Genomic DNA, 14,385 nt, shown 5'->3' with positions numbered 1-14,385 from the left:
GTCTGGCGGTTCAGTTCCCCTGTATGGCGGTTTAGTTCCCCTGTCTGGCGGTTTAGTTCCCCTGTATGGCGGTTTAGTTCCCCTGTATGGCGGTTTAGTTCCCCTGTATGGCGGTTTAGTTCCCCTGTCTGGCGGTTTAGTTCCCGTCTGGAGGGTTTAGTTCCCCTGTCTGGCGGTTCAGTTCCCCTGTCTGGCGGTTTAGTTCCCCTGTATGGCGGTTTAGTTCCCCTGTCTGGCGGTTTAGTTCCCCTGTATGGCGGTTTAGTTCCCCTGTATGGCGGTTTAGTTCCCTTGTCTGGCGGTTTAGTTCCCGTCTGGAGGGTTTAGTTCCCCTGTCTGGCGGTTTAGTTCCCCTGTCTGGCGGTTTAGTTCCCCTGTATGGCGGTTTAGTTCCCGTCTGGAGGGTTTAGTTCTCCTGTCTGGCGGTTTAGTTCCCCTGTCTGGCGGTTTAGTTCCCCTGTATGGCGGTTTAGTTCCCCTGTATGGCGGTTTAGTTCCCGTCTGGAGGGTTTAGTTCCCCTGTCTGGCGGTTTAGTTCCCCTGTCTGGCGGTTTAGTTCCCCTGTCTGGCGGTTTAGTTCCCCTGTATGGCGGTTTAGTTCCCCTGTCTGGCGGTTTAGTTCCCCTGTATGGCGGTTTAGTTCCCCTGTCTGGCGGTTTAGTTCCCCTGTATGGCGGTTTAGTTCCCCTGTATGGCAGTTTAGTTCCCCTGTCTGGCGGTTTAGTTCCCGTCTGGAGGGTTTAGTTCCCCTGTCTGGCGGTTTAGTTCCCCTGTCTGGCGGTTTAGTTCCCCTGTCTGGCGGTTTAGTTCCCCTGTATGGTGGTTTAGTTCCCCTGTATGGCGGTTTAGTTCCCGTCTGGAGGGTTTAGTTCCCCTGTCTGGCGGTTTAGTTCCCCTGTCTGGCGGTTTAGTTCCCCTGTCTGGCGGTTTAGTTCCCCTGTCTGGCGGTTTAGTTCCCGTCTGGAGGGTTTAGTTCTCCTGTCTGGCGGTTGAGTTCCCCTGTCTGGCGGTTTAGTTCCCCTGTATGGTGGTTTAGTTCCCTTGTCTGGCGGTTTAGTTCCCCTGTCTGGCGGTTTAGTTCCCGTCTGGAGGGTTTAGTTCTCCTGTCTGGCGGTTTAGTTCCCCTGTCTGGCAGTTTAGTTCCCCTGTATGGTGGTTTAGTTCCCCTGTCTGGCGGTTTAGTTCCCCTGTCTGGCGGTTTAGTTCCCGTCTGGAGGGTTTAGTTCTCCTGTCTGGCGGTTTAGTTCCCCTGTCTGGCAGTTTAGTTCCCCTGTATGGTGGTTTAGTTCCCCTGTCTGGCGGTTTAGTTCCCCTGTCTGGCGGTTTAGTTCCCGTCTGGAGGGTTTAGTTCCCCAGTATGGCGGTTTAGTTCCCCTGTCTGGCGGTTTAGTTCCCCTGTCTGGCGGTTTAGTTCCCCTGTCTGGCGGTTTAGTTCCCGTCTGGAGGGTTTAGTTCTCCTGTCTGGCGGTTTAGTTTGTTAATCCCAGTCATGTATGGGGGACATGTGGAAGCAGCTTGCTGAGGCTGATAGGAGAATTATGGGGGTTTTAACCAGCTAAATAAATAATTATGTTTGTGTAAATTCCTCAAAAGGATTTGTAATAATGTTTTTTTTCTTCATGTCGGCTAAAGATTTCAGGTGTGAAGAAAGGACTTCTAGCAAGCCTCCCTTATGTTCTTTAAAGAAGAAATAAACAAATCCATAGGCGGGTTAAAACAGATGTTTATGTAGGTGATTTGGTGGTGACAGCCATGATAATATGTTAGCTCTCTCTGACTGTGTTTCTCTCCTAAATACTGTACCCCCCGCTTTCTCTTTCTGCCTCCTCTCATCCTCCCTTCTTCCCTCCACCCCCAGCGCTTCCATAATCCCTCTCACTTTATCACTGCAGACATTCCCCCTACACCCACACAGTCTGCAACACACACACACGCAGCCACAATTTCCCAATAATACCACTTGTGGCGCACCTAAAACTGTGATCTACATAATGAGAAGGAAGAGACAGAGGTGAATACAGAAGCGTAGTGCAGAGACAACACGTCACAAGGAACTTTCATAGGGTCAGAGGGCTTTGAAAAAGTGTGCAAGGAGAGAGACAGGGACAGAGAAGAAGAAATGGAAAAAGAGAAGGGAAAGGAAAGGAGAGAAAAAGAGAAATTGCGAGCGGAGGCATGGAAATTAAGGGAGCGTGTCAGCCCTAATGGGTTTGCTGTCTAATGCCCCCCTGTGCTGCAGAAAACAACACAGGAAGTACACGTCATGGTCTCTGAAGTTGTCAATCACTGTTAACACACACACACACACACACACACACACACACACGCACAAGAAATGTCAATCATGCTTCAAAGTCGTCCCAACTTTAGGTAAACACACCAATGCACTGCATGTCACTGATAAGGCACTTTGGGAGGGGGAAAGTACTCGGTTTGCTTCCGCATGAGAAAAAAATAGTGTTTTTGTTTGCTGTGATTGAGTTTGTGCTCGGTTAAGCTTGAGCTTCGACTGGGTGGCAGAACAAACTGGATGTCCCACACTCAATGCCATGGGCAGAGGAGAAAGGAAGAGAGGAGGAAAAGAGAGGAGAGGTGGAGCGAGAAAAGAAAGGACAACGGATCGATACAGCATGACTAGCTCTTGGTAACCAAGAGTTTCCGCTCTAACTCAGCTTTAGTTATGTCTCTGCTCAACCCCGCTGGGACCACCTTTTTCATCTGCATATCATCTCTTCTTTCTCTCTGTCATTTCTTTCTGACACACACACACACACACACACAGTGGACACAGTCTCACCGTTATCAACTGCGAGGAAGGTGGCTTCGTAGATGTTGTTTTTGACGTAGATGGACTCTCTGTCCAGGGTTGCCGTGGTGACGATCTGACCGTTGGTGGTGTTGATGGACAGCCACTCAGCTGGGTCGGCCAGCTTAGAATACCTGGACAGACAGAGGGAGGAAACAAGTTCAAAGAAAGTACACATACTGTACTCACTCTTTATCTGCAAGGAGGAGGAGGAGGAGGGTAGCATGTTAACCCTTTACACTTCGTGGAATTTGGCTTATATGGATTGGGCTAAATTGAAATGTTTCTTACAGAAGAAATATGAAAATGCATAACAATGGTAGCAATTGAAAGGAAACAGTTGGGAGATTATGGGAGGATTATTAGACTAAAAGGTGAGGACACAACAGTTCACCTGACAAGACTGAATCCAATCATTACACTGTTGATTTTATGTTATGGCCAGGCACCACAGGAAAATAGGGATTTTTTTCCCCCCCTTTACTCTCATTAGACTGAAACTTTACCAGTTGAAAGTATACATAAATAAGATAATATTGTATTACAAATGTTATTTATTTGAACATTTACATATGCAAATTAGGCAAACCATCCTTAAATGTGCGCAAATTTGCATATTACGAGAATCTGTTTTTCAACACATTGCTTCAAGGCAGAATGTTTTTGTTTTTGTTTTATTGTGATAAGACACTCAATGGTCAGACTTTTACAGATCAGTTTATCAAAATATTGTCATTTCATGGAATGATTTAAAAAACACTATTCACATGTATGATGGATGCATATTTTGCTTATATTTACACATACAATGACACTTAAAATCAAAACGACACAAGATATTAAAAAAATCCTCTTTAAAAGTCTGACTATAAGACCTAAGAACCTGGGTGTGGAATAATGGGAATGTACGTCCTTTGAAGACGGAGAAAAATTAATTGGCGCACAGGGAGCATGTCATTTCGAGAAAATGGCCGATAAAGGTAGGCTAATGCAATTGAAATGTACTTTCCATAAATATGACCATTTATGTCACATTAATTAAAACTCTTATTTATATATCACTTCTAAACTGACAAATAAACATCAAATATACCTTTTACAAATACATTAGCACGTTTAATACATTTGTTGTAGCTTCCCTGTGGCTCAGTTGGTAGAGCATGGTGTGTGCAACGCCAGGGTTGTGGGTTTGATTCCCACGGGGGGCCAGTAAAAATGCATGAAATGAAATGTATGCATTCACTACTGTAAGTCGCTCTGGCTAAGAGTGTCTGCTAAATGACTAAAATGTAAAATATGTTTAAAGCAATAGAGCATATGCTTTGAATACTGGTCTGTTGGGCAAATTCTCATATCACTTTGCTCAATCTGTCACATGCAAGGATTTTATATGGCTGTTGAAATGTGCAGAACATTAATCAGCTATACCTGCCTCATATGTAAGGCCCTTTGAGTTGTTGCTGGGGATGCTTTACTTTCTTGCCTGTGTCATGAGAACTGCGCCTATGTTTGGCACACTCCATTGAAGCAGCATCAGCTCTCACAACTCCTCTCTGATTGCTCCAGTGTCACCAAAGTGCTGTCAATGCACAATTTGTTCATCACATTTGTTATAGTAGTGGCTCCCTCATTGAACGTGGCTACTGCCATACTGGATGCTCCGTCAATGCGCCTTTTGCCCACAAAGACAGTTTTGGGGCATTGCGACCATATTACAGAGTTCGGACATTCATTTGCATTCTGGGTTCCTCCGTGCTACATTCTTTTGAGGACATTATCATTTGACATCCTATGATATACAGGTACCATTTTCTGTGCAACCTTTCTATTACAAAATGTATGGCCTCCCAAGGTTTTTGTGACGGGGTGGATTTTCACAATTTTCTATGGCTCGCTGGTACCAGCACCAATGCATACACCTATCCCATAGTTGGAAGTGGATCCTCTTTTGTGCCAAGTGCCATCGAAGGATACATTAATGTCTATGATGGCATCCTCATCCTCCTTCAGCAACTGCTATGTCTGGCTCTATATCTGCTCTTCTCTGAATCTCTGCAACTAAAGTGGGTTGGAAAAAGTACTTATTATGTCTGTCGACATTACAGACATAACTGCAGGACTAAATATGAGCATATCAGCATGTATTTACTTTACATAAAGCTAATTTCTCACTAATCACATTAGGCTACAGCCCTATGACACTGTAGGCCTATGTGACTGGCTCATTGTATAGTTATGTTTTCCTATCACTCTGTTTTATTAACTTTGAATACATTTGCTGGAACAAGGAAATAAATAATATTTATACACAGCAAGTCACCTGTCAATAATGGGCCACTCTCTCTTTTTATTTACCTGTCATTCTCCTCTCATGTCTCTGATATGAGCTGAGATGCAAGGAAGGAATCCCTAGGACTTTGCTTATTTTCTTTAGAGCTGCATAACCAAGTCCAAGTTCTCACATCCTCACATTTATATCAAATGCCACATCTCCCCTGGAGCACTCCTGCAGCCGGACGGAAATGTGAACACTCCTCCTAAATGCATCACGATCACCTTCACAGTCTGCACATTCTATCATGACAGAATTACAGAATCACTGGTTGGTGAAGTCTATGGTGATTTTCAGTCCAGTGTTCAGACAATTTGGGCAAATCAAATCATGTACAAGTTTATTTGAGACATGTGGAATAAAAGCCACTGTTGGCTGGCTGCTGTCTGGTTGATCGCTGCTAGTGGTCATATTCATCTCAACTAATTTGCTTCTCAAAGCGCTGCTGCGGGCTACTTAATTTCCCTCCTCTATCTGTACTGCCTCGATCGGCGGATCAGGCAAATTGTTTCTTTCATTCACTGCTTTTCTCGCATTGGCTAACTGAGATCGCCTATTTTTATTCACATGCTGTCGGTATAGTCTTCGAGATGTTTTCATTTTGTCTCTCTTTACGTTGATTCTTCGCGGGAGATATTTTCAAACAACCAAGTGCTGCGCGCCACGTGAGGCATTTTAACCAATCAGGTTCCGGAAAGGGACCGATCAGGGACCAATCAGGTTCCGGAAATTCCAGTAACCAATCGGATGTCAGGAAATTACTAATCTTTCAGAACGAATCGCTACGTCACAATGGATACAGCCATGAATGGACTAGCTAACGATATGCTCCGGAAAACAAGCGTTTGAATGATACATGATTCAACATGGAGAGATTTAAAGATAGCGGTGGAAGTTCTACGTGAAACATACTATCAAGAACAACATTTATGGTAGGTGTATTTGACGGAGTTGGGATAAAATGATACAATTAAAGTATTTATATACATTATTGCCGATTCATTTGTGTATTTTATGAAAGTATGGAAGTTATAGTTGCAAAATATCCCAAAATCTGAAAATTGACAGATGGAAGCAAAAAACAATTTTTGTCTGTGGTGCCTGGCCTTAATTTAGCATTTACTGTACTTTTCGCCACATTGTTTAAAACGAAATCTGAAAATACTCTGGATACATTCAGTAACATGATAAGAATATTCTCGGAAAATGTGGAGTAGGCGCAACATAAGACAAAAAATGACAAGAGTTTGAGTGAGAGGACTAACTGGTGTCTCCAAGTGGCCACACCTCTCCAAAATGTGCACAGTTCCTAAGTAATTTCAATGCACTTTTATGACTCAATGCACTTTTATGACTATAATTATAACATGCTTTATAAGTCTTCAATTAAGTCTTCAATTAAAAACTTTCACAGTCTCACTGCAGAATTAGGCATTTACCCATGTTCTCCAAACATCAAATTTCAATGTTGCTCCAAACGTCAAATTTCAATGTAGCTCCAAACGTCATATTTCAATGTTGCTCCAAATGTCATATTTCAACGTGTTTTTGTGCCACTGCTCCTCTGTATCGTTCCATTTCTCCAAATGTCAAATATCAAAGTTAATGGTTGAGTTTAGGCACTCATTCCAAGTGGTTAAGGTAAGGGTTAATGGTCTACAAATGGGATTGAACACGCAACCTTCTGATACTGAGTAGAGGTCGACCGAGGTCGACCGATTAATCGGCATGGACAATTAATTAGGGCCGATTTCTAGTTTTTATAACAATCGGTAATCGCCATTTTTGGACGCCGATTATGGCTGATTATATTGCATTTCACAAGGAAACTGCGTGGCAGGCTGACTCCCTGTTACGCGAGTGCAGCAAGGAGCCAAGTTAAGATGCTAGCTAGCATTAAACTTATCTTATAAAAAACAATCAATCTTCACATAATCACTAGTTAACTACACATGGTTGATGATATTACTAGGTTAATTAGCTTGTCCTGCGTGCATATAATCAATGCGGTGCCTGATAATTTATCATCATGCAGCATTTTGGACCGCCTGGCTCGTTGCGAACTAATTTGCCAGAATTTTACATAATTATGACATAACATTGAATGTTGTGCAATGTAACAGCAATATTTAGACTTAGTGATGCCACCCGCTCGATAAAATACGGAATGGTTCCGTATTTCATGGAAAGAATAAACGTTTTGTTTTCAAAATGATAGTTTCCGGATTTGACCATATTAATGACCAAAGGCTCGTATTTCTGTGTTTATTATATTATAATTAAGTCTATGATTTGATATTTGATAGAGCTGTCTGACTGAGCGGTGGTAGGCAGCAGTAGGCTCGTAAGCATTCATTCAAACTTTACTGCGTTTGCCAGCAGCTCTTAGCAATGCTTGAAACACAGGCTTGAGGTCATAAACTGCGCTATCAACTCCTGAGATTAGGCTGGCAATACTAAAGTGCCTATTAGAACATCCAATAGTCAAAGGTATATGAAATACAAATGGTATAGAGAAAAATAGTCAACGCGTCATAATTCCTATAATAACTACAGCCTAAAACTTCTTAACTGGGAATGTTGAACCACCAGCTTTCATATGTTCTGAGCAAGGAACTTAAACGTTAGCTTTTTTACATGGCACATATTGCACTTTCACTTTCTTCTCCAACACTGTGTTTTTGCATTATTTAAACCAAATTGAGCATGTTTCATTATTTATTTCAGGCTAAATAGATTTTATGTGTTATATTAATTGAAAATAAAAGTGTTCATTGTTCATTCAGTATTGTTGTAATTGTCATTATTACAAATATATGTGTATATATATAAATCGGCCGATTAATCGGTACCAGCTTTTTTTTGGCCCTCCAATAATCGGAATCGGCATTGAAAAATCATAATTGGTGGACCTCTAATACAATCTACTTGATGGTAATAGTGGTCACTATTGCCCCTAGTGGCCAGTTTTGAAGGCATTTTCCGACATCTTCAGGACAAGGTTAGAAGTCCAATTTTGCTGTGAATCTTGAACGGACTGGCTTTTACATTTTTTGGGCTCTCCTAGCTGTGCCGTTGAGGAACTAGAGCAAACACACTTGTAGTTGTTTTGTTTGGAATGCAACCCTGCATCCCTGGCGATAAGGAGATGATTATGGACTACAGGAAAAAGATGACTGAGCACGCCCCCATTCTCATCGACGGGACTGTAGTGGAGCAGGTTGAGAGCTTCAAGTTCCTTGGTGTCCACATCACCAACAAACTAGAATGGTCCAAACACACCAAGACAGTCGTGAAGAGGGCACGACAAAGCCTATTTCCCCTCAGGAAACTAAAAAGATTTGGCATGGGTCCTCAAATCCTCAAAAGGTTCTACAGCTGCAACAGCGAGAGCATCCTGACTGGTTGCATCACTGCCTGGTACGGAAACTGCTCGGCCTCCGACTGCAAGGCACTACAGAGGGTAGTGCGAATGGCCCAGTACATCACTGGGGCTAAGCTGCCTGCCATCCAGGACCTCTACACCAGGCGGTGTCAGAGGAAGGCCCTACAAATTGTCAAAGACCCCAGCCACCCCAATCATTGACTGTTCTCTCTACTATTGCATGGCGAGCGGTACCGGAGCGCCAAGTCTAGGACCAAAAGGCATCTCAACCCCCAAGCCATAAGACTCCTGAACAGGTAATCAAATGGCTACCCGGACTATTTGCATTGTGTGTGTCCCCCCCTCCCCCAACCAACCCCTCTTTTACGCTGCTGCAACTCTCTGTTTATCATATATGTATAGTCACTTTAACTAAACATTCAAGTACATACTACCTCAATTAGCTCAACTAACCAGCGCCTGTATATAGCCTCGCTACTGTTATTGCCTCACTACTGTTATAGCCTCGCTACTGTTATTTTCCACTGTTGTTTAAAAAAAAAAATCTTTACTTATTTATTGTTCACCTAACACCTATTTTTTACTTAAAAATGGCACTGTTGGTTGGGGCCTGTAAGTAAGCATTTCACTGTAAGGTCTACACCTGTTGTATTCAGCGCACGTGACAAATAAACTTTGATTTGCCCTCACACAATTACTGTTGTTTATGCAATCCAAAAATGGTCCATTTATAAATTGCAATCTGGGTAAGGTGAGCATCATCTGAAAGCCTGTTCTATTGCCATCATAACTAGCTAAGTTATACAATACGATATTACAGTGTTAGGCTTTGACAATGCAATTCAGGGAAACAGATAGTCATTTTTGTGCACATAAAAAGGAGTCATGACTGAGTGCAATCAGGTGCGTGGGCCGCGGCAAATTTTCTTCACAATAGAAAAACAGGCTCAATCTGTCCAGAACAACCCAGGGTATGACGCCAAGTCATCTTGTAGCTGTTCATCAAACATAGTAATCATAAGCGTTGACACTGTATATGACATGAGTTTTATGATATTGAAATGTGAAGTGCACATTTGGACTCACGGGTGTTTGTCTTGCTTGTATAACATCAAAGCAGTATTTAATATTATCCTCAATGTCTCATCTTTCAAAATACATAGAGTCCTTTTAATTTACAGCATTTCCCTCACTCAGATAACAAAACATTTGCAAAAATTGCCCAATTAGCTAGAGGGATGGGGACAACTTATTGTTGCGTGAGGTGCTCAAGTTCAGAACGGCTGTCAGTCAAATCCATACAGCGCTGTAAAGAACAGAGCCAGAGCTCTGATGTCATGTACAGTGCATTCGGAAAGTATTCAGACCCCTTGAAGTTTTTCACATTTTGTTACATTACAGCCTTATCTAAAATGGATTAAATAAAAAAAATCCTCAATCTACACACAATACACCATAATTACAAAGCGAAAAGACTCGAAATTGAGCTCAGGTGCATTCTGTTTCAATTGATCATCTTTGAGATGTTTCTACAACTTGATTGGAGTCCACCTGTGGTGAATTCAATTGATTGGACATGATTTAGAAAGGCACACACCTGTCTATATAAGGTCCAACAGTTTACAGTGCATGTCAGAGCAAAAACCAAGCCATGAGGTCGAAGGAATTGTCAGTAGAGCTCCGAGACAGGATTGTTTTGAGGCACAGATCTGGGGAAGGGTACCAAAAAATGTCTGCAGCATTGAAGGCCCCCAAGAACACAGTGGCCTCCATCATTCCTAAATGAAAGAAGTTTGGAACCACCAAGACTCTTCCTAGAGCTGGCCGCCCGGGCAAACTGAGCAATCGGGGGAGAAGGGCCTTGGTCAGGGAGGTGACCAAGAACCAGATTGTCACTCTGACAGAGCTCCAAAGTTCCTCTGTGGAGATGGGAGAACCTTCCAGAAGGACAACCATCTCTGCAGCACTCCACCAATCAGGCCTTTACGGTAGAGTGGCCAGACGGAAGCCACTCCTCAGTAAAAGGCACATGATAGCCCGCTTGGAGTTTGCCAAAAGGCACCTAAAGGACTCTCAGACCATGAGAAACAAGATTCTCTGGTCTGATGAAACCAAGATTGAACTCTTTGGCCTGAATGCCAAGCATCACATCTAGAGGAAATCTGGTACCATCCCTATGGTGAAGCATGGTGGTGGCAGCATCATGCTGTGGAGATGTTTGTCAGCGGCAGGGACTGGGAGACTAGTCAGAATCTAGGGAAAGATGAACGGAGCAAAGTACAGAGAGATCCTTGATGAAAACCTGCTCCAGAGCGCTCAGTACCTCATTACCTAAAAAAAACTAACAATTTAAACCAAAAAGGCTGTAACGTAACAAATTGTGGAAAAAGTCAAGGGTTCCGAATACTTTCCGAATGCACTGTATAGCATGTTACTATACAGCCACAACGATCCAATATAGACATTTATCAGTGCCCAAATCTGCCATTTTCAACCCCTATACAGGTACGAGTGTAAAGGACTACCACAGATATAGAATAAATCAATGGAATGGACATAATTTTCAAATGTGATGTTCAGTTGTATGCTAGTTACACACACACACAGTTTAATCCTTCATGGACATCTTGTCCACAGCCTGCAGACAATTTCACACGGCCCTGTATTTGTGTGTGTGGATAGGGGAGAAGTTGAAGACATTATTCTATTCCAAGATAGGAGGGAGAAGAAAACAGATATGATTTCAGGGATTTACCCACAATCCCTGTCTGGGTCCCCCCCCCTCCACTCAACCCCTTCAATCTCACCTCATCTCACCATGTCTTCCTATTCACACATTCCTTCATCCTGTCATCCCCCTGTATCTCTGTATTCAGCTCATACATCCTTTTGTCATCTGCTCTCAGTGTCCACCACCTTCCACTCCACCATATTTCATCCACTGTATCTGTGGCCATAGTAAAACTTCTCTATGGAATATCCTTGTTCTCTACATCGGTGTATATGCACTGATGTAGAGAACACATTCACAGCTGCAAACAGGCTTCAGTGCCAAATACCCATACCCTCCCACTCAGGCTCTCCCACCATGTATACTATGTTCCTGTAGGCTTGCCTTGCACTACAGTAAAGTGGGCTAGCGAGTAGGCCTAGCTGTATGGAGGGAGGGAGTAAGTAATCAGCTCTCCCCTTCAGAGAAGGAGTGGGTTTTTCCCAGCAGGCTAGTGGGCTGTACCACGGGCTCTACACGGCCATGGGAACGGGATGAGAGAGGGCTGCCTGCCCTGGTCAGCTGGGATGGCCTGCAGACTGAAACTGGCAGCCTGTGAAATCACCACAGGGGAGAGAGCGTGGCCGGCACAGAGGGGGGCAAGGGGATATAAGAGAGAGGGAGGGAGGGGAGAAAGACAGTAGATAACTTTATTAGGAAGCTGCTGAGGCTTAGGTGAGGTTAGCATGCTCTGACCGGTGGAAGCCCATGGACTCAGAGATAGAGAGAATATCCATCCGTGTGTGTGTGTGGAGGAAAGTGCAGGTTGTACTCTGGTTCTCCAGTGGAGGGCAGTCACGCCTGAGAAGCAGGGCAGAGGAGCAGGAGATAGAGAAATAAAGAGATAGAGAAAGGAGAGAGTAGCGGTGTGTGGGTAAAATCACTGAAGAAGCCAAGCCAAACCAGTAAAGAAAAGTCATATTACAACCTGTTGTGATAATTGCATTGTTTGCTGTATAATCCATTTGTTCATATGCCACCATGACATACAATGAGGCCATGAGAACAAAAAGAAAACATTCACACAGTGAAAGAATAAATTCAACTACACATACTTTGTTTCATCACAAAACCGGAGAGCAACATCTGTCTGGTGAAGTCCATGTAACAAACAGTTATATGAGCTGCAGCATGGTCAAGCAAGTTAATGTTTTCGACAGGAAACTATGCAGTATTTCGTTTTTTTATGTATTATTTCTTACACTGTTACCCCAGGAAATCTCAAGTCTTATTACATAGAGCCGGGAGGAACTATTGGATATAAGAGCAACATCATCTTATCAACATTACGACCAGGAATACGACTTTCCCGAAGCGGATCCTCTGTTTGGTCCACCACCCAGGACAGTGGATCAGATCCCAGCAGGCGACCCAAAACAACGGAGCTGCAGAAGGGGCAGACGGAGCGGTCTTCTGGTCAGGCTCCGTAGACGGGCACATCGTCCACCGCTCCCGAGTATACTACTAGCCAACGTCCAGTCTCTTGATAACAAGGTAGACGAAATCCGAGTAAGGGTTGCCTTCCAGAGAGACATCAGAGATTGTAACATTCTCTGTTTCACAGAAACATGGCACACTGGAGATACGTTATCAGAGTCGGTACAGCCACCTGGTTTCTTCACGCATCGCGCCGACAGAAACACCATCTCTCTGGTAAGAAGAAGGGCGGGGGTGTATGCCTTATGATTAATGAGTTGTGGTGTGATCATAACAACATACAGGAACACAAGTCCATTTGTTCACCTGACCTAGAATTCCTTACAATCAAATGCCGACCGCATTATCTACCAAGAGAATTCTTTTTGATTATAATCACAGTCGTGTACATCCCCCCCCCCCAAGCAGACACCTCGACGGCCCTGAAAGAACTTCATTGGATTCTATGTAAACTGGAAACCACATATCCTGAGGCTGCATTTATTGTAGTTGGGGATTTTAACAAGGTTAATCTGAAAATAAGGCTCCCTAAATCTTATTAGCATATCGAATGCGCGACCCGGGCTGGATACATTTTGGATCATTGTTACTCTTACTTCAGCGACGCATACAAAGCCCTCCCTCGCCCTCCTTTCGGCAAATATGACCACAACTCCATTTTGTTGCTCCCAGCCTATAGACAGAAACTTAAACAGCAAACGCCCGTGCTCAGATGTGTTCAACGCTGGTCCGACCAATCTGATTCCACGCTTCAAGAGTGCTTCGATCACTTGGACTGTGATATGCTCTGGATAGCGTCGAACAACAACATTGATGTATACGCTGATTCGGTGTGCGAGTTTATTAGCAAGTGCGTCGGTGATGTTGTACCCACAGCGACAATTAAAACATTCCCCAACCAGAAACTGTGAATTGATGGCAGCATTCGCGCAAAACTGAAAGAGCGAACCACTGCTTTTAATCAGGGCAAGGCGACCGGAAACATGACAGAATACAAACAGTGTAGCTATTCCCTCCGCAAGGCAGTCAAACAAGCTAAGCTCCAGTATAGAGACAAAGTAGAGTCGCAATTCAACGGCTTTGACACGAGAGGTATGTGGCAGGGTCTACAGTCAATCACGGACTACAAAAAGAAAATCAGCCCCATCGCGGACCCCGATGTCTTGCTCCCAGACAAACTAAACAACTTCTTTGCTCGCTTTGAGGACAATACAGTGCCACCAACACGGCCCGCTACCAAAACCTGCAGCCTCTCCTTCACCGCAGCCAACGTGAGTAACACACTTAAACGTGTTAACCCTCGCAAGGCTGCCGGCCCAGATGGCATCCCTAACCGCGTCCTCAGAGCATGCGCAGACCAGCTGGCTGGTGTGTTTACGGACATATTCAATCAATCCCTATCACAGTCTGCTGTTCCCACATGCTTCAAGAGGGTCACCATTGTTCCTGTTTCCAAGAAAGCTAAGGTAACTGAGCTAAACGACTATCGTCCCGTAGCACTCACTTCCGTCATCATGAAGTGCTTTGAGAGACTAGTCAAGGATCATATCACCTCCACCCTACCTGATACCCTAGACCCACTCCAATTTGCTTACCGCCCCAATAGGTCCACAGACGACGCAATCGCAATCACACTGCCCTAACCCATCTGGACA

General features: G+C 43.9%; 1 protein-coding gene across 1 annotated transcript in view; it reads right to left on the bottom strand.

The window, feature by feature from the left end:
* The window catches only part of LOC115168377 (cadherin-4-like), a 559,301-nt gene that overhangs the window by 10,166 nt on the left and 534,750 nt on the right, over window positions 1-14,385 (bottom strand). The window contains exon 12 of the mRNA XM_029723578.1: window positions 2,798-2,940. Within this exon, the coding sequence (XP_029579438.1) occupies window positions 2,798-2,940 (143 nt within the window). The remainder of the gene's footprint in view (window positions 1-2,797; window positions 2,941-14,385) is intronic.

The sequence above is a fragment of the Salmo trutta genome, chromosome 30 (genome assembly GCF_901001165.1).
Source record: "Salmo trutta chromosome 30, fSalTru1.1, whole genome shotgun sequence".
NCBI classification, from domain to species: Eukaryota; Metazoa; Chordata; class Actinopteri; order Salmoniformes; family Salmonidae; genus Salmo; species Salmo trutta.
The sequence above is the reverse complement of the archived record's forward strand: the minus strand, read 5'-3'. Positions and strand labels throughout refer to the sequence as shown.